Source organism: Anabrus simplex, chromosome 2 (assembly GCF_040414725.1).
Source record: "Anabrus simplex isolate iqAnaSimp1 chromosome 2, ASM4041472v1, whole genome shotgun sequence".
In the NCBI taxonomy this organism is placed as follows: domain Eukaryota; kingdom Metazoa; phylum Arthropoda; class Insecta; order Orthoptera; family Tettigoniidae; genus Anabrus; species Anabrus simplex.
Window position 1 is genome coordinate 663,346,113 of NC_090266.1, and position 20,428 is coordinate 663,366,540.

General features: G+C 38.4%; 1 protein-coding gene across 1 annotated transcript in view; it reads left to right on the forward strand.

Annotated features, from left to right (window-relative positions):
• LOC136864337 (uncharacterized protein KIAA2013 homolog) overlaps window positions 1–20,428 on the forward strand; it is a 299,319-nt gene that overhangs the window by 74,153 nt on the left and 204,738 nt on the right. The window contains exon 3 of the mRNA XM_068226239.1: window positions 3,568–3,671. Within this exon, the coding sequence (XP_068082340.1) occupies window positions 3,568–3,671 (104 nt within the window). The remainder of the gene's footprint in view (window positions 1–3,567; window positions 3,672–20,428) is intronic.

A 20,428-nucleotide genomic window follows, 5' to 3' on the forward strand; every position in this document is an offset into this window, starting at 1 on the left:
ATGCAAGATGTATCCAATTGTCACTCAGTTGTTGTTGCTAGAGGTATAATTCCTAGTGTTGTCCTGACATGGTCCCTCTTGGTAGTTTGCTCAACTTGCCTCAGGTATTTCTTAGCAGCTATGTAGATGTTAGTACCTTATGTCCAGAACTCTTAACTGTATGTGAGTGAATGTCAGCACATAGACTGACTTATAAACTGCCAGCTTGGTGGTCTTGCTTACTTCCCTCTTGTTCCCAAAACTGCAGCACAGTGAGTGGTAAAGGCATCCTGCTGCACTCCTGTTTGCAATACCATGCCATTTGCGGCAATGATAGAACCAGTCATCGCTAGCTTGAAATTTAATGTTCATATGCTTAGCACGTTTCTCAGCTGTTGCCTGGAGCTCCACACCATGAACTGCAACACCGCTAGACCGCTGCTGCTCGTATCATTTATGTACAGCATTCTCCAGATTTGTGCCACCAGGCACTGGAAACTGTTGTTTCAGCATCACATTGCACAGCATATGTCTTTAGTTTTTCTTTGTTCCTATGTCCGAAACTGTTGGTTTTGCTACGCCATATTCTTTACACGTATTTGCCACAGTAGTACCAGACTCTAACTTTTCAGTTAAGTTTCTCTGCAACACTTACAGAAACTCACTTTCTCTTGGTTGATGCCATTTTTATGCACGAGCTTCGCCTGACTGGCTGAGACCAATGGCCGAGACTCAACATTAGCCTGAAGCCTTCTGGAGGAAGCCAAATATTTCCAAACGGCATACTGTGGCTTCAAGTTGAGAATACGAACAAAGTATTGGTGATTATGTTGTCCCCAGTTATCAGTTTTTAGTGGGAAAGTATATTTAAGAGGGGCTATCTTGCGAGAAAACTTACTCTAATGTTTATTTTCCAATAATAATACCTACTTGTGGACAGTGATGTAAAATACCCAGGTATTTATAAATCGGGATAAATACCCAGGGTATATACTCAGGTAAATACCCTATTTGGGTAAATACCTGGGTATTTTAGATTTTTCATTACATTAACTATTCTACATTAACTTTTAGGAAATGTAACAACATTAGATAGTTAATAAAATTAAATTTAATTAGAATTGGGACTTAAAAACAGAATTAGAATTGGGAATTAGATCAGTAGATAAAATTCAGTAGTTATAACCTGAAAAACTCAGAATTGAACTAGGCCTTCTGCAAACATTGAGATAAAAGTTGGGAAATTTATTCAGAGCATTGGCCAAGTTCTACAAAAGGTGTAATATACAGTTTTCAACACACTGTATATGTTTTTCAGAACAGTTTGTAATATCATTCATATATAAAATAAATAAACAAATAACCAAAAAGACTAGTAAATAGAAAATTAACAGTTACATTAAATAAGTTCTAAAAAAATAGAGGCCTTACTTAATTTAGGTTTAATGAAGCTTAACAAATGTATTAGGCTATTCATAATCATACATAATGAATCTCTTTAAGCTTAGGCCTATATTCCAATTTACAATGAAAAGTATCAATTGAGTAGTACAAGTACAATTAATCTGAGTTTTCATCAAGCTCAGTCTCAGAGATTTACTCTTCATCTGAGAGCAAAATGTGGCCATCATCGCTGTCCTCGCTATCGTCGTACAGGAAACTTGCATTTCATCATTATTGGTGTTTTCAACTTCTTTTTCGCTGCACCCACCTTGTTTCCTTGGACTCTTTTCTTTTCTTGGTTTTGGAGTTTTGTTTAGCAGATTCCAGTTGTGTGACAAGTAAGCTATCTGTCCAGCCCTTTTAGTTGTAAGTTGGTTTCTTTTCTTACATTGGATCCAGCTGAATGTGCGAAACATTCTTTCAATAGCTGCAGATGTTACTGGAGCACCTAAAATCCTCATAGCAACATCAGCTAGCACACATGTTCCTTTCAATCCCCTCCACCATAATATAGGGTTAATTGCTTTCTCTTTTTGAGTACATTTTAATCCTTCCCAAGGAAAGGGCCGCTGCCACAGTCCCTCTTTGTCTCTGTAGTCCGCAATGTTTTGCCGAAGTTCAACTACTTTTGTTCCCATGCTACTGCCAATTTCAGAGACAAACTCAATAGCATCAAGCAGTTCAACTGGTTTCAAATTGCAACCTTGAGATGAAGGGTTCAATAAGTCGGCAGCTAGATGAATTTGGCCGACACCAAATTTCACACATTTCTCCAGTTTGGCTAGCACAGTTTTCTCTTCAGATGTTTGAAGAGGGGATTCTGGAATTTCTTGCTTGAGATTGTGGTGTAGTTTGTGAAACTTTGTGAAAACATTGTGAATTGTGGGGGTGTTGGACTCAAAGGCAGTAATAAGTTCAATGATTGGATCAAAAATGTTTACCAGCTTTTGAACTCGAACCCAAAACACTCCATCACCAAGTAGCTGCCTTTTCATTTCTGGTGTGATTTCAGCTTCCTCACTAACAGTAAGCTTTTGAAGCACAAATTTATTTGCTCATAAACTTTGTAAACAAGACAAGTTGCTTCCCCACCTAGTCTGCCCAGGAAGTTTCATAGATATTCTGTCTTCAAACTTTTTGTCCAATTGAAGTCGGTCAAGTAATGCTTTCAGGATGTGGCTATTCTTGATACTTTTCACTATGCTAATAACAGTTGCCATGAAAGATTTCACGGTGTTACATTTTAAAATATCTTTACATAAAAGATGCAAGAGGTGAGGAAGGCAACCAAGTGGTATGATTGACGGATATTTCTCCTTAACCAAGGCCAAAGCAGCTCTCATGTTGGAAGAGTTATCTTCAATTACTACCAGAAACTTCTCAGAACCATATCTTTCAATTACATTAATCATCAAATCACCTAAGTGAGGTGCACTGTGTCTGTTTTCCTCTGTTGCTACAAACTCCACAAAAACGGTTCTGGTTTTGAGATGACAAAGTTTACTATTGACTCATTTTTTTTATATTACTCCAACCGTCACACTGTAAATGTGTTTCGAGTAATTTAGTTGCCTTGCGACTTCATTTTGCATTTCTGCATACTGAGCTTTGTGATATGAAGAAGTTAGACGATACCTGGATGGTGATTTGTAAGGTGGATAAAGTTTTTTCAAGAATTCTAACCACAGTGGTCCTACAACAAAACAAGTGGTAAATTAACTGGCATGTAAAAGAAATCCTGCGAGACAAAATTCTATCATCTCAGCATCTCTGATAACTGTAAAGGTAATTAGTGGGACGTAAAGCCAGTTTCTTTCTTTCTTTCTTTCTTTCTTTCTTCTTGTTATTATTATTATTTTAGACACTTTCCATTTGTTATTTGTATATTACCAGAAATGTTTTTAATTGCACTAATTTCCTACGTACCTTCATAAGGGAACTGGCAGGTCGTAAAGAAAATTCAGAAATAATGCTGTTATGTATGCCTATCTGAATTAAGGTTTTCTTCAAAAATACAAACCATGTGCATTAAAGAAGGAACAGTATTTGGAACTCTCTGGGCTGATTGCTTCTTTGCAGGTATTGATGTGAATGAATGGAATTGAAATTGTTCTGTTCTGATGGTTCTGTCTCTTGTTTTTGCAGGTACAGGAGAGCCTTCCTATTAGTTACAATTGTGTTTGGCCTCATCTTCTATCTTGGCCCAGATTTTATCCACTGGTTGACCAAATCAAAACCCAGTGTTGAAGGTACGTCCCAAATATTGACTTACGTATTGATAGTTTTGATGCAGATTTTCATTGCAGATGATTATGCAGGAGAACAGATTGTTTGTGAGATATCAGAGATGATAGATTCATTTATGTTGAAGTATGACATTTCTAAATAGAGCTTGTCCTTGCTGTTTCATTGTGGTGATAGGTTCTGGATAGCAGTTTAAACATAAATAAGGACCCTGAATGGTTAGAACTAGGCTGAGCTCCAATCCATATTGCGGAAACAATGAGGAAGTACTGTATTTACGTGCATATTAGACCCCATTATCTTTTTCTATTTTAACAGCTGCAAGAATTAAGGATGGTCCAATATGTGAGAAACTCCCATTTTGTATGGTGAACGTACGACTTTTAGGCCTACACACTGTATTTATTCAGGCAGTCGATGCTGCCGCATAATGGACGGACTCCAGTTTTCCAAATAAAATTTTGTAAGAATTTCCTTGTTTAATGGACACCTTTAATGTTCAACAAAAATGGTCTCGGTAGGTAATAATTAAAATAAAATTGGATGGATTATTGTAAGCAGTAAAACAGTGAACAAAGATCAATGGCTGCACACTTGATTGTGCTGAACACACAATATCATAAACTTGCTGTGAAGCACAGCAATTATTTCCTTAGCATATGTGTAAAGGAGATGACAGAGTGTGCGCGCAGTAATTATTGGTGATGAAGTGAAATGAAAGACGGAATAGTAGTGTTCTAATGAAAGTTCTTAAACAACAGGGCGTGAAACACTACAATCGTGACTGATTCATTTTAACGCGCACAAAATTATAGTGTTAGAACTCCTAAAAAAGTCTGTTGGGCTGATACTAGGCGAGTTGGTCGTGCAGTTAGGAGCGCAGCTGTGAGCTTGCATCTGTCGGCAGCCCTTAAGATGGTTTTCTGTGGTTTCCCATTTTCACACCAGGCAATTGCTGGAGCTGTACCTTAAGGCCACAGCCGCTTCCTTCCCACTCTTAGCCTATCGTCGCCATAAGACCTCTGTGTCAGTGCGACGTAAAGCAAATTCTTAAAATTAAAAAAAGGTTTAGTTGATAAACCTTTCTTTTTTCCTTTTTATTTTTCAATGGTTAGGAATAATTATAAAGCACAGTAACTTCACAATAGTTTTGTAATGCATTAGAAATAATTAATATTAACTCTTGCGAGAAAATTTATATAATGTCCACCTTTCAGTATAATTTGAAACACTTTACACTATTGTACCATCCCTAAGGCCTCTACCTAGTGGTTGGCAACACTTTAAACATCTGAGGGCAGTGTAGTCTTTTGGAGACAGCATCAACTCTCTGAACTGTACTTGATTTTCTTGTTTATTAACAGATGTCACTACTTTCGATTTTGGAGTGCCACCTAGGTGCTTGGATTGTTTTGCTTAGTTGAGAATTGTACCTATTAGTAGGTTGGCACTCAGTAACCTAATTCTTATCTTTCTAATTTACAACTACCGTCAGTTCTAATTAAACCAAACAGCCAATCATTGCCCAGCTTGCCCCTATAAATACTGGCCATCTTGGCCCTTATGGATCTATTTGAATCTTATTGAGTGCAGCGGCAGGTGAGGTTTTCCTCACTTGGAGGGTATGAACGAGCTGGGGCAGCATGTAAGGCAGGTGGCAAGAATTTTTCTGTAACATGTGAACTTGCTTGCGTGTGGCGTCAGTAAGATACCAGTGTTCCCCTCTAGCATGTACCCATTAGGGTGTACCACATTTACCTTGATTTTAAATGTAGGTTTCCTTAAATTCTGTTAGGTTTGTAATATGTAGTTTTCTAGGCTAACTGCGGATGGAGTGTAACCACCCTAGTGGGTATCATGTAATGTATTAAGGACGTACGAGTGTTGACCCTCGTTTCCCTTGTTCACTTTGTTTTTTGCTGCCCTCATTTCCCTTGTTAATGTTGCTTTTGGTGATTATGCTTATATTGCACTCGCCACAGTGTGTAGAAACAGGGCCGGCAAGAGGATGTGAGCAGTTTTTTGTTGTTGACGGATAAAGGCGGAGTTGAGTAGAGTCCACTTCACTTCTAATTGTTTATATCTTCTTTTTGGTCTATTTATTTTCTTTCATATACTAGTCACCAATGTAGTATGGGTTATCCTCTGTCACCGGGATTTCTGCCCCATTATGTTTTATGGGAAGTCATGTCATGAGATTGCTTGACGGGGTTTAGCATCCCAGCCTGTTTTGTTTCTGGCCTTTTCTATTTACATTTTTTATCATAATTTTTGAGCCATGAAGTGTGGGCTTTTGTTCCTGGGTTTCTAGATCTTTCGGATCTCAGTCTTTTTACTTATGCTGGAGGTAAGGGCAGCGAGTGTCAGGTTGGGTAAAAGTACTAGAAGAGGAATGGTGGAAAGATCGAGTAAGGTGGAGGGCTTTGGTACACTACCCTACCCAGAGAGGATCTGGAAAAGGGAATGGATGAAGAAGAAGAAGAAGAAGAAAGGTAGTAATGGTTAGTTTTACTAATAATTGCTACTGTACTGTCTTTCCAATTATAACTCGCAGTATGCTATATACCATCTGCATTTTGTTGAATTAGCTAGACATCTGACATTAGTTGATCAATAGATCGATCGTAGACTCATTTATAGCAAGACCATGATTACATTGTTTGTAGTCATTACTGTTTTGCTATATCACTATTTATTCATGTTATAGATTGTTTCATATTCGAGATGGTGCTTGTTTTAATATGTTAAATTTTTCTGTTAAAAATTCTTCCTTGCATAAAAGAGAGTCCCTGGATTTTTGTTAAAACAATTGGAAATGTGAAAGGTGTGTCTATTTTTGCTGACTGAGATTCAGTATTTTTGCTGCTTCCAGTGCTCTTTGTTGAATCATACCATGAGATATGGCAAGGCAAAACCATCATTTCTCAACTTAAGTTATTGGTACTGATCTCAAGATCTCAAGACCTTTTTGATATCACAAAAAAAAAAATCTTCCACTTTTATTTGCCATTTTTATTTTCTCTTTTTCATTGTCCCAGTACCTGATTATGTTTTTTTAATTATTATTATTTGCTTTACTTCGCTCCAACACAGATAGGTCGTATGGCAATAATGGTATGGGAAAGGTCTAGGAGTGGGAATGAAGCGGCTGTGGCCTTAACTAAGGTACAGCCCCAGCATTTGCCTGGTATGAATATGGGAAAACACAGAAAATCATCTTCAGGGCAGCTGACAGTGGGGTTCGAACCCAGTATCTCCCGAATGCAAGCTCACTGCTGCGCGCCCCTAACTGCACGGCCAACTCAATCAATCTGATCATGTTAGGTTGCTTATTAAACTCTTTGGTTGCTGGCTTCACACTTAGTTTTTTTTTTTTTTTTTTTTTTTTTTTGCGAAAGAGACGGCTTTCAATCCATAATAAAAGAAAAAAAAACACACTTCGCATCAGTCTATTGTTCAAAATACAGATCACAATCAAAAGCAAGTTGTGGTATTGTTATCGATTTATTAACATTCGAAATATATTTTTGTGCTGATATTATAGTGCTATGACAGACTTTGTTGTGAAGTGGAATCCTTGTTCATCTCTGCTGAATTATGTTGGCGGGGTCATATATGCAAGCTTTACATTTTTAAATTTTCCTGGTTGTTTAAAGCCAGGAGAGCCTAATATGCGATTAAGTTTGGAAAATACCTTAAAATAAGGTCTGCAGTAATAAGTTGTAGCGCACATACCCAACAGTTGTCATTGTTGGCAGAGGTTTGTCGCACGTGCTGCATTCATTAAGTAAGGACATTGTTTGGATAACTCCTGTTACCTTTAAGTACCTTGGTTACAGAATTGTGACTTATGATATTAATACTTTCATACAAACATCCTAAATACTATATTCACTGGCATTATTCTTGCACTTTTTTTCTTGGAATATTACTACCTAAAACTCGGGTGTGAGAATTACGCCAGTAATTCAATTAATTGGGGAATATTTTTCAGGGTAACGTAATCTCCATACAGCTTGGGTGATGCATAAAATTAAGTTTGTTATTGCACAATGTTTTTAATTTATTACAGGACATTTTTAACAAATACGCTCAGTTTTACTGCACAGTATTTCAGTTCCCCTGCGTCCATGTGACCTTGACGCGGTGGGAAGGCTCGCATGTCCCATTGAAGCAGATAGCCGAGCTGCAGGTGCAACCATATTGAATGGGTATCTGTTAAGAGACCAGACTAACGAATGGTTCATCGAAAGGGGGGTAGCAGCCTTTTGGAAGTTGCAAGGGCTGCAGTCTAGATGATTGACTGATATGGTCTTGTAATAATGCTCAACTTGGCTTAGCTGTATTGATACTGCTACATGGCTCAAAGCATTGGGAATCTACAGCCGTAACTAACTCCCAAGGATTTGCAACTCTCTCTTTGTGAATGATGTACTGATTATGGCTTCCTCCTGGGTAAAATATTCCGGAGGTAAACTAGTCCCCCTTTCGGATCTCTGGGTGGGGACTACTCGAGAGGGGGCGATCATCAGGGAGATGGATACTGACTTTCTGCGAGTCGGAACGTGGAATGTTAAAAGATTGAATTGTTGTGGTAGGTTAGAGAATCTGAAAAGGGAGATAGACTAAAGTTAGATGTAGTTGGTATAAATGAAGTACGTTGGCAGGAAGAACAGGATTTTTGGTCAGGCAACTACCAAATTATCAACACAAAATCAAACAGGGGAAATGCAGGAGTTGGTTTAATAATGAATAAGAAAATAGGGCAGTGGGTAAGCTACTACTACCAGCATAGTGAAAGAATTATAGTCGTCAGTTTAGACACCACACCAATGCCCACCACAATAGTGCAGGTCTATATGCCTACTATTTCAGCGAATGATGTGGGAATTGAAATCGTATATAAAGAGATAGAAGATTTAATACAGTATGTAAAAGGTGATGAGAATCTAATTGTGATGAGAGACTGGAATGCAGTGTTAAGCCAAGGAAGAGAAGATAATACAGTAGGAGAATTTGGATTGGGACAAAGGAACAAAAGAGGAAGTTGGCTGGTTGAATTCTGCACTGATTATAACTTAGTCCTTGCCAATACTTGGTTCAAACACCACAAACGACGGCTGTATACGTGGACAAGACCTGGAAACACTGGAAGGTATCAAATAGACTTAATTATGATTAGGCAGAGATTCAGAAACCAGGTGTTGGATTGCAAGATTGCAAAACTTTCCCAGGAGAAGACGTGGACTCTGACCACAACTTGTTGGTCATGAAATGCCATATGAAGTTGAAGAAATTGAAGAAAGGAAGGAATGCAAGAAGATGGGATCTAGACAAGTTGAAAGAAAAGAGAGTGAGGGATTGTTTCAAGGAACATGTTGCACAAGGACTAAATGAAAAGGCTGAAGGAAACGCAATAGAGGAAGAGTGGATAGTGAAGAAAAGTGAAGTCAGTAGGGCTGCTGAAGAAATGTTAGGAAGGAAGAAAAGATCAACTAAGAATCAATGTATAACTCAGGAGATGCTAGACCTGATTGATGAACGATGAAAATACAAGAATGTTAGAAATGAAGAGGGCAGAAAAGAATACAGGCGATTAAAGAATGAAGTGGATAGAAAGTGCAAGGTAGCTAAGGAAGAATGGCTGAAGGAGAAGTGCAAGGTTGTCGAAGGTTGTATGGTCCTGAGAAAGGTAGATGCTGCATACAGGAAAATCAAGGAAGCCTTTAGAGAAAGGAAATCTAGGTGTATGAATATTAAGAGCTCAGATGGAAAGCCACTTCTAGGGAAAGAAGACAAAGCAGAAAGATGGCAGGAACATATCCAACAGTTGTATCAAGGTAAAGAAGTAGATGATTTAGTCCTGGAACAAGAAGAGGGTGTTGATACTGATGAAATGGGAGACCCAATTTTGAGGTCAGAGTTTGATAGAGCTGTGAGAGACCTAAACAGGAACAAGGCACCTGGAATTGATGACATTCCCTCCGAATTACTGACTGCCTTAGGAGAAACCAGCATGGTAAGGTTATTCCTTTTACTCTGTAAGATGTATGAGACAGGAGAAGTGCCATCCGATTTTTGGCAGAGTGTTGTTATACCTATTCCCAAGAAAGCCGGTACTGACAAGTGTGAAAACTACTGCACCATTAGTTTAGTATCTCATGCCTACAGAATTTTAACATGTATTCTTTACAGAAGAATGGAAAGACAAGTTGAAGCTGAGTTGGGAGAAGATCAATTTAGCTTCAAAAGAAATGTAGGAACACGTGAAGCAATCCTGACTTTACGTCTGATCCAAGAGGATCGAAGTAAGGAGGACAGGCCGACATCGGTGGCATTCGTAGATCTAGAAAAGGCATTCGAAATTATGATTGGACGAAGCTATTTAAGATTCTGAAGGTGATTGGGTTCAGATACAGAGAACGAAGAATTATCTACAATCTGTATAAAAATCAGTTTGCATTCATAGGAATCGAGGGCTTTGAAAAAGAAGGAGCAATCCAAAAAGGAGTGAAGCAAGGCTGCAGTTTGTCCCCCCTCCTTTTCACTGTTTACATAGGACAGGCAGTAAAGGAAATCAAAGAGGAATTTGGAAAGGGAATCACAATCCTAGGAGAGGAAATCAAGACTTTGGGATGTGCCAATGATATTGTTATTTTATCTGAGACTGCAGAAGATCTCGAGAAGTTGCTGAATGGTATGGACGAAGTCTTGGGTAAGGAGTACAAGATGAAAATAAATAAGTCCAAAACAAAAGTAACGGAGTGCAGTCAAGTGAAGGCAGGTGATGCAGGAAATATTAGATTAGGAAATGAAGTCTTAAAGAAGTAGATGAATATTGTTACTTGGCTAGTAAAATAACTAACGATGGCAGAAGTAAGGAGGACATAAAATGCAGACTAGTACAAGCAAGGAAGAGCTTTCTTAAGAAAAGGAATTGGCTCACTTCAAACATTGATATAGGAATTAGAAAGATGTTTCTGAAGACTTCCATCTGGAGTGTGGCATTGTATGGAAGTGAAACATGGACGATAACTAGCTCGGAAAGAAAGAAAATAGAAGCTTTTTAAATGTGGTGTTACAGAAGAATGCTCAAGGTGAGATGGATGGATTGAATCACGAGTGAAGAGGTACTGAATCTAATCCGTGAGAGGAGATCGATTTGGCTAAACTTGACGAGAAGAAGAGATAGAATGATAGGACACATCTTAAGACACCCAGGACTTGTTCAGTTGGTTTTTGAAGGAAGTGTAGACGGTAAAAACAGTAGGGGTAGACCAAGGTATGAATATGACAAGCAGATTAGAGCAGATGTAGGATGCAATAGTTATGTCGCAATGAAAATGTTAGCACAGGATAGGGTGGCATGGAGAGCTGTATCAAACCAGTCTATGGACCGATGACTCAAACAATAATAACAACAACAACAACAACATCATTTCAGTTATGCTGACTTGTAAAGCCCATGAAGTACAAGGCAGAAAAGATCATGCACCCCTCTGTTGCTGGCCTGTCGTATCAGTCGGGTTTGAATACCTGGATTTGAAAGGAAACTAAATCACTTGGCATGTTATCACATGAGGTACTCTGTACTGGCAGATTAAAATACTGTAATATTAAAGTCTCGTACATGACTTGCCATGTCTCTTCATCGCCACTGCTCTCAGAATCAGGAGTACTGCTCTCATTGCTTGATTCCATGCCTTTCCATACATTGTCATCTTCACTTCCATCACGCATGTTTGAGATTCCTGTTTTCTTAAAATGTTTAGAAATGGTATCTGATGAGATCATCTTCCATACATGCAAAATCTAGTCACACACACATGATTTCCACTGATAGCCTATGTATCTTGGCTCCCGGAGTAATCTCGTGCACACCTCCAGCCATCCTATTATGATACATTTTATGCTGGTTGCTGTTGAACAGCTTATTTATGGATATATATTCAAAGGCTGCAGTACGGATGTTAGATTGCCAGGAATTACTGCCGATTGTTTTCATGTCGGTCAACAGCTGCTACATGTTTTCTGAAAAATGTCCTTGAAAACTGTCTATTACAAGTAGAGCCAGGAGTCATAGCAATGATCCAGATCGATTTCTCCAAACTGTACAAATCCAGTCATTTACGAGGGATACATACAAAAATACAAAAATACAGCCTGACCATGGAAGAAGGGCTAAGTGTTGCAAGTTTGATATGCCCAGGAGACATTAAGCGGATGCAGCCGGCTCAAATTCCAAGGTAGTATTTTGAGAAGATCGTTCCAGGACGAAGACCAATTGGATGCCCTAGAGAAAGGTGGTTAGGCCAGATTAGAGAAGACTTATGCAAGTGAGGAGAAACATGGGATGCTGGAGAGAGAGAGAGTGTGAGTGGGGGGGGTATCAAGACCGTAACAGATGGAGGCACATAGCTCTAAAACATCTACTCGGCTCACTGGAAGGAATTAATGATTATGATGGTGATGACATTCATCCAGCCTTTCTCTTCAGTACACACGTGTCTCCCTCCCACCTGGAAGTTTAACCTTCCGTACACATAGTTTTTCATTTAAATATAATATACGAGTTAATTTCTTTCCATCTGCAGTTACCACAAAGCATGGCTGTGCACCTTTCTTCTCACTTCCTGTAGTCCGCTCAGTAATGTTTATTTTCCAGTTTCTTTAATGGTCTGTTTGTGAGGCATTTTGAAATTCACTGGCATCTGGTTGGTGTTGCCTGTTTGTAAAAACAAGTACACCTTCTCTTTTCTCTTCCTAATAATGTATCGATGAAAGTTTATAATTTTTTCATTGTAGTCTTCTGCCATTCTTTGGCACAGTAATGTTCGGAGTCTCAGTGAGAGGTTATTTTGCTTCATAAATTCAGTCAAATAGCCCCTGCTTACTTTGAAATCTGAGAAACTGATGCCGTGCTTTGTGACTTGTGCATGCTTTAATTGCTTCATTTCATGGGTAACTACATATTCATTACTACGTCAAGACTGAATGTATTCCAACAATTCTTCAACTTTCAAAATTAAATTGAAATAGACCGTGGAATACTTTTTGTGATTTTTTAAAATACATTTCTTGAGGTTCATTGACACTGAGAATTTACGACCTGCTGCCGGTTACCATGATCCTCAGCGTGCTGTACTACGAAGAGTTTAAATCCAGCTTTATTGCTTGAATACTTGCCTGTCATGTTCGAAAGAAGAATTCTGCACCCAGAATTTTCCAATCATACATCATATTTACTCATTTCAACTCACACACAGAAGCTAACCAACCCAGAAAACATCGCTAATTTTGAAACTGCAAGCCAGCATGTCTACATTATGCTGGAGATTGGGAAGAGGGGCAGGAAGTCGAAGGCATCCTTACACATAGCATCGCACTGGTGCTAATGAACTTAAGTTAACTCTATATCAGTGAAGCCAAGAAGGGGAAGGAATATTTTTTTTTTGTTTTGCTAGGGGTTTTACGTCGCACCGACACAGATAGGTCTTTTGGCTACGATGGATAGGAAAGGCCTAGGAGTCGGAAGGAAGCGGCCGTGGCCTTAATTAAGGTACAGCCCCAGCATTTGCCTGGTGTGAAAATGGGAAACCACGGAAAACCATCTTCAGGGCTGCCGATAGTGGGATTCGAACCTACTATCTCCCGGATGCAAGCGCACAGCCGCACGCCTCTACGCGCACGGCCAACTCGCCCGGTAGGGGAAGGAATAAAGATGATCTCATGCTTTAGAGCAGTAGAAATTCATAAATACAATTGATGTTATTGTTGAATAGGATGCGTGAAATATGACAGAAATAATTTTTCCCCTCGAGAAAATCCTGTAATTTAGATTTGTTTGGAAATCATTTTTTATTTCAAAAGTTTTGTATAACACTACTTCTAGAATTTTATATATATTGTATTCTGTCATAAATTAAGACTGTAATGAAATTGGATTCATTGTTGTAAACATTGTAGTATTTAAAAAATTCAAAATAGCAATCAAATTCACACATTTGTAGCCTGATTCCTGTATTTTTTTAACTTTATTTATAAAATAAATCAGTAATTGGATTCATCCTACCTTGTAAGGTGAAACCATTTGCAATTAAATTGAAGTAGATTAAGTTTTGAATGAAATATAAATTACTTCCAGCAAGTCAGTCAAGTAGTAATAATATTGAATTTGCTTTACGATTGAACTGCAGTGAATGGATTATTTTACAAAATAACAAACTTTTGATTGTATTCACCCCAGTTTATGGCAGATTATGAATTTGTGTTTTAAATCGATTGGAGAAAGATTACAACACATAGTGGAATAAATACCTTAACAGGTCAGCGTGGGAAGAGGGAACATCAGAAAAGTGTGACAAGGATAAACATTAAAGCATAAATGGAGGTGTAGCATATTAAGTGTTCTAAAGAAAGATGAAAATGATACATTTAATTGGGTAAACACATTGGCATATCAGAGCAGGAAGAATGAGAGAGAGAGAGAGAGAGAGAGAGAGAGAGAGATGGGTGAACATAAAAACACAAAATATCAAGGACAAACTTCACATTGTCATACACTGACTTATTCTCTTAAATGGCTTCCCTCACCAGTCCACCTTTTTCTACATCTGTTTCTTCTCAGCCTACAACAAGCTTGTTTCTTATTCCTAGTTTAATCAGGTGAGCAGTCATAAACAGATCTTCAGGCTTGATGTGGGAAGTGTAGGATGATAAAGAAAGAATTCAAGTTTTAAAAGACTAGGAACAGAGGACAAACACTGAAAGACAAGAGTATCCCAATAATTCAATACAATTTCTAGAAAGTAACTAACAAGTGAGAAATCAAGTCATATGCTGAAGAATAAGAACATGAAATGGAGCATAATAGGATAAACACATTGGTAGGTCAGTTGGAGAAAGAGTAGTGTTGTGTATTATTGTATTTATGGGGGGGGGGTTAATGGCTTTCCATTTTTTATTTTGAAAAATTTTTCTAAATGGAGGAAGAAGTAAATAAAATATATGTTAGAAATGGGTTATTCCATGGATACTTGCCTTTCTGTATATAAAACTCTGCACTGCAGAATCTGTGATAAGGATAGTTTATTGTAAAGATGCAATCTTGATACATTTTTCTTATATACCCTGGATCCAGAGATATTTTCAAATTGACTCATTCAGTATCGTGATATCACAATAGGTAATTTGAAATAGTAAATTATAGAGAAAGTTTGCAATAATTGACCTCTGCTCCTCTGTAGCCTGTTGGTGAAAATTTTTCTTCCAAGTATCCTTGTTAGGTCATGAAATTACAATGTTTCCTTTTGTAGTTGAATAATGTATTTTGCAGTGCATAATATGTTGACAACCATTCTGGTTTAAGTGAACAGTATCAAACATTACTAATCCAGTAGTTAGTAGGTATTTCTCCTGTTAAATGTATAATCATACAATGCATTCATCCTTCGCAGGCTCGTTGAGATAAAATGCAGCCATGATGATATAAACATTAGAAGGGTTAGCTGGACATGTCATTTAAGCTGTCGGACAGGTGGCTGTATTTTATCTTGACAACACACCTAGTCTGAAAACCAGTTCTGAACCAAAAATTATGTGCTAATACGACTGTCAAACTTTAACAACAACCACCACAAGAACAACCACCACCACCAGCACTGTTTTAATGTAATGGCTTTCATATTTTAAGATGAGTTCCAATTTATGCATCCACTCAGGAAGTTCATAATTATCCACCTTTTCCATAGGAAAAGGAAGGCTTCTTTTGCTGCAGTAAAATCTTCTTTATTAGTAGGGCTAGGAAATTTATGACCTAAAGAAGTTCAAAATATAAAAGCAAATATACCCTAAAGACTAGCAAATGTGACCTAAAAAAAAAAAAAAAAAAGTCAAATATGACGTGCATTTTAGTGATAGGCAGGAAGTACTTACAGTGTTACGAACATTAAACGTCTTTAAGTACCAAAAATGTGATTAGCAATAATACAGCAGACACCTTTAATCATGCACACTGACAGAGTTACATTATCTTAAAACTTTCAACATTCATTCAGTGTCACAATCTTGAAATTCAGTACTCACATGGTTTTCTTAAAGAAGAACAAAAAAAACAAACAAAGCATTAGCAAGTTTTATGGCATGTGTCAGTGTAAGTTACAAGACTCTGCCTGACAGGAAGTTTATAGAGTTCATTGTCATACGTACCTCTTAATCTTCTACCACCATAGCACATCACAACCATGTGAATTCTCAGTTTGTCGAAAAGAAATCTCCTTCGAAGATCACTCATTATTTTCTAGTAGTAGGAGAAGTTCCTTTGTACATCACATGTTGTCACAGGCACATTTTTAAACATAGTTTACTGCTACTTAGCAATGGGACCTCTTCATCTAAGGCAGATCCACTACTCTTTAAAATGTGGCACTTATTCTGCACATTTGTTGCGTATCCTTCATTTCAACACAGTACCTTGTTGAATTTGTTCTTCACCGTAACTGGCACACTACCCTTTGCTTGTTCTCTTTTAGATATCATGTCCTTTACTTTTCCCCAAACTCTCTCGTAACTCTACCGTAGCCATTTCTAGGAGAGAGATTTTTTTTGTCAGATCTCTATAATTTGGAGTAATATTTGCTAATGTTCTGGACAAATCATTGGAAAACAGTTCCTGTACAATTTTTTATTGACAATGCTTCACTACTGTCAAAAACGAAAACAATTTCTCGTACAATTCATAGTGTTCACAGTATTACTCCACTGTGTTAATCTTAGTTTTGGTAGCTACTATTTAATTAAGTTTAAATTTTTAAATTGTAACTGTCAAATCCTAATGTTACTCTGTCACTGTAACACTATGAGAGGTTACAGGAGCTACACAGACAGACACCAGTCCATCTCACAGCAGACCCTAACAGGTAGTAATAGCACACCATGGTGAGTCATATAGCCACTAAGCATGAGAAATGCTGATGGGCATGAGGGTGCATCACATGTATTTTAGGTGTTCCTGAAGGATGTCCGATAAAACAGTCGTCTCATTAAAAACAAGACATCGGAATGCAATGTGATGTCACCTATTGGGTTTTTGTTATAGTGGAAGTCCTTTCTTTTTACGTTGGGATTTATTTAATCTTTTAAACCTGTTTCAGGTATTTTCTAATTTAATCCTGAATTACTTTTGACAGACTGAAGAACCTCATGGTATTGGATTACCTGTTACAGTAGGTGTGCGTAGAAGCATGTCGTGAAATCTCAGAACAGTTCAGAAGAGTGCAGTGTAACTGGTACCTTTTGACAGAACAAGCACAGTACACAGTTTGTTCTGTGATCAAAGTGTTAACATGCCTTGACAGGTCATTACAGAATTTGATCATACTCGCATTCCTACACTGCATCAGCTAGGCCTCCTTGTGTGGAGAATTGCTCATCTACTTTGCGTACACCATAATCTTATTGTTATGATGTAAAACCGCTATCATGTGACACACAAAATGTTCAAGTTCATTCTCTCAGTGGTCATCCACAGTCAACAGCAGTATCTGGTGACCACTATTACGAATCTTGGCTCCCAGAAACTGAGAACACCTCACAACAGGGTTACGTAATGTCTTCCTGAGAAGCAGCTGGGAGGGCTGTATCTGTTTGGACAATCCAAAATCATCTCCATACGGCCCACTTACACTCCAAACTTCCTCGACGAGTAACTGCATGTACACCCCAACACAATACAGATAGGTAAGGGAACATTTGGACTGGAACCTGGCATCATGGCAGGTCTTCTTCACTTATGAGTGCAGAATTTGTCTGACACCTGGTAATCGTATGAGGAGGGTGTGGAGAGAGTGAATAATGCCAGATGAGTTGTTACACCACACCATGGGGGCCCATCCATCATGTTTTGGGCCGGCATTGTCTATGGACATTGAACACCGGTAATCATTTTTGAGTGCACTATTATTGTGTCTGAATCCTCCAGCCCATTATTTGCCCATCCCTACAGCACATCAGGGACAAGTTCGTTGATAGCACTGTATGTGCACCAACTTCCATCATGTAAACATCTTCCTCAGAGAAACCGCAATCAATCATAGAGAATGGTTTGTGGTGTCTGCTGGCAAGAATCCGATTGAACATACCTGGAATTAGCTGAAACAAACTGTGTGAAGACATAGGAATCCACCCCTCATCTTGGATGACCTGCGGAGGGCTACTGTCTAAGAGTCGATCAATCAGTCAGTCGATCAATTAATCAATCAATAACGCTAATCAAATCGGAGAGAAAGAGGGAATAAGAAAGGAACACACATAATATTATATATATATACAGTCAATAAATCAATTAATCAATAAATCTGTTACCTCCTGTGGGGGACGCATACGAAGAATACACCCGCGGTATCCCCTGCCTATCGTACGAGGCTACTAAAAGGGGCCACCAAGGGATGATGCCCATAGAACAATGAAACTACTTGTGATCAGTACAATTACATGATGAACACTGATGATTAGTACCGCCATGTGAGGAATACCATAGGTCTGAGTGTTGCCTGTGATTAGTACCATCGTGTGAATTCCACCAAGGCAGGGGAGCGGGCGCTTGGCTACACAGACTAGTGTCTAGCGGGAGTAGGTGCCAAGCGCTGCGCTTGAATGTGTTGGTTCCACTGTGTTCAGAATGGGTCTCTGTTACCTATGAGTAGCACCACTATATGAGGAACACCATGGGTCTACGTTGCCTGTGATTACTGTAGTACCACTGTGTGAGGAGCACCACGAGTTTGAGCGTTGCCTGTGATTAGTACCACTATGTGAGGAACACCATGGGTCTGCGTTGCCTGAGAGTAGTACCATTATGTGAGAAACACTATGGGTCCATGTTGCGTGTGGGTGGTACCATTATGAATGATACAACATAATATCACTATGTGAGCAAAACCATGAGTATACATAGCCTGTATTTAGTACCACTATGTGAGGAACACCATGGGTCTGTGTTACCTGTGAGTAGTGCCATTATGTGTGACATACAATGGCTCTTCATTACCTGTGATTAGTACCCCCATGAGGTACCACTATAGGAGGAACACCAGGGTTCTGCTTTACCAGTGATTAGTACCAATATGAGGGCCCTGTGACCTGGATTTTGAACCCATTTGGACAACAAGCATCATCTTACAAAATAAGGTATTGTGAATAGGATCCACTGATTGTTTTAGATTCATAGTCATTTTTTCATCATCATTTGTTTTAGATTCTAGTCAGTGGGTACATTTTGAAGTTTTAATTATAGTTTCATTCCGTTGCATCTCGTACAATTAGGGGCCGATGACCTAGCTGTTAGGCCCTTTTAAACAACAACAACAACAACAATAATCATCAACCAATCTGTCATCATTGATCTGCATATAGGACTGTCAGCCAGGTGGCAGGTTCCCTATTAGTTGTTTACCTAGTCTTAAATGATTTTTTCAAAGAATTTTAAAATTTATTGAACATTTTCCTCGGTAAATTATTCGATTCTACTCTTCCTATAAAGAAAAATTTTTCCCCAGTAGGGATGTATCAATCAAAACTTTTTCGCTAGGCAGCGTGATGGTAACAGACGTTATGTACTTTCCGCTTCTTGATTGTTTTACACGAGACTTGTGCAGTGTATTTCTAAATTTATGATAATCGAAACAAAACATTTACTGTAAATGCATGAAAATGGAATTACCATATTCTTCTGATGTTTTGAAAGAGATGAGAATTAATATAGCTTCAATGACGATTGCAGATTTGAAAGCGGAATTAAAGGAAAGGGCGGAAAAATATCCCAAATTAAGCAAGAGTTGATTGAAAGATGGTGATTAAATGTAGCAAACTTTCTTTTAGTGTATTTCATTACGATTGAATTTTATAAGGGTTAATAGCGTTTTGAAAAATATATATAACTCATTACTGTAGATTAGAGGCATACATCAAGCATGATATTGGTACGACTGCCGTACCAGTGGCTACTGAATTGCATTTCCCTTTAGCGCACAAGTTTCAAGACCTTTTTTCCATGTCATCTGACATGTATAAGTATTTGAAATTCGAAATTGATGAATTATTTCGTATTTGGAAATTTTGAAATTGATGGTGCTTCAGTGTTCTGTCACTCAGAGTACACCCCCACACTCGGTGTTATGGCTGCTTTCCTAACTCTAAATCTTCTTGCTCTAGGAGTTTTTTTCTTTTTTTTTTTCAAGGTAACGGTGTCACTCCATGAAAATATCAAAGATACAGCATTCTCTTTAAGTCTTCATCTTTTACCTAAAATTATTGAAGTAGTGCATATTAACCACTCAGAATATCATTAACTTATTATAAAATTATTTCTTAATTAGAACTAATTAGTTTATTTGTTCCATTTCAGTAATGACAAAGTCTTCAACTGCAAAATGCTTTGAGGAGACCTTGACCTCCTCCTACTACTACTTTTTTACAATTTGCTTTACATTGCACTGACAGATAGGTCTTATGGTGACGATGGGATAGGAAAGGGTTGGGAGTGGGAAGCGACCGTGGCTTTAATTTATGTACAGCCCCAGCATTTGTCTGGTGTGAAAATGGGAAACCACAGAAAACCATCTTCAGGGCTGCCAACAGTGGAGTTCGAACCTGCAAGGTCACAGCTGCGCGCCCCTAACCGCACTGCCAATTCACCCGGTACTATTACTACATTTTCATTCCGACCCTGAAGGGGATGGTGGGCTTCCTGGATGGTAGCACCATC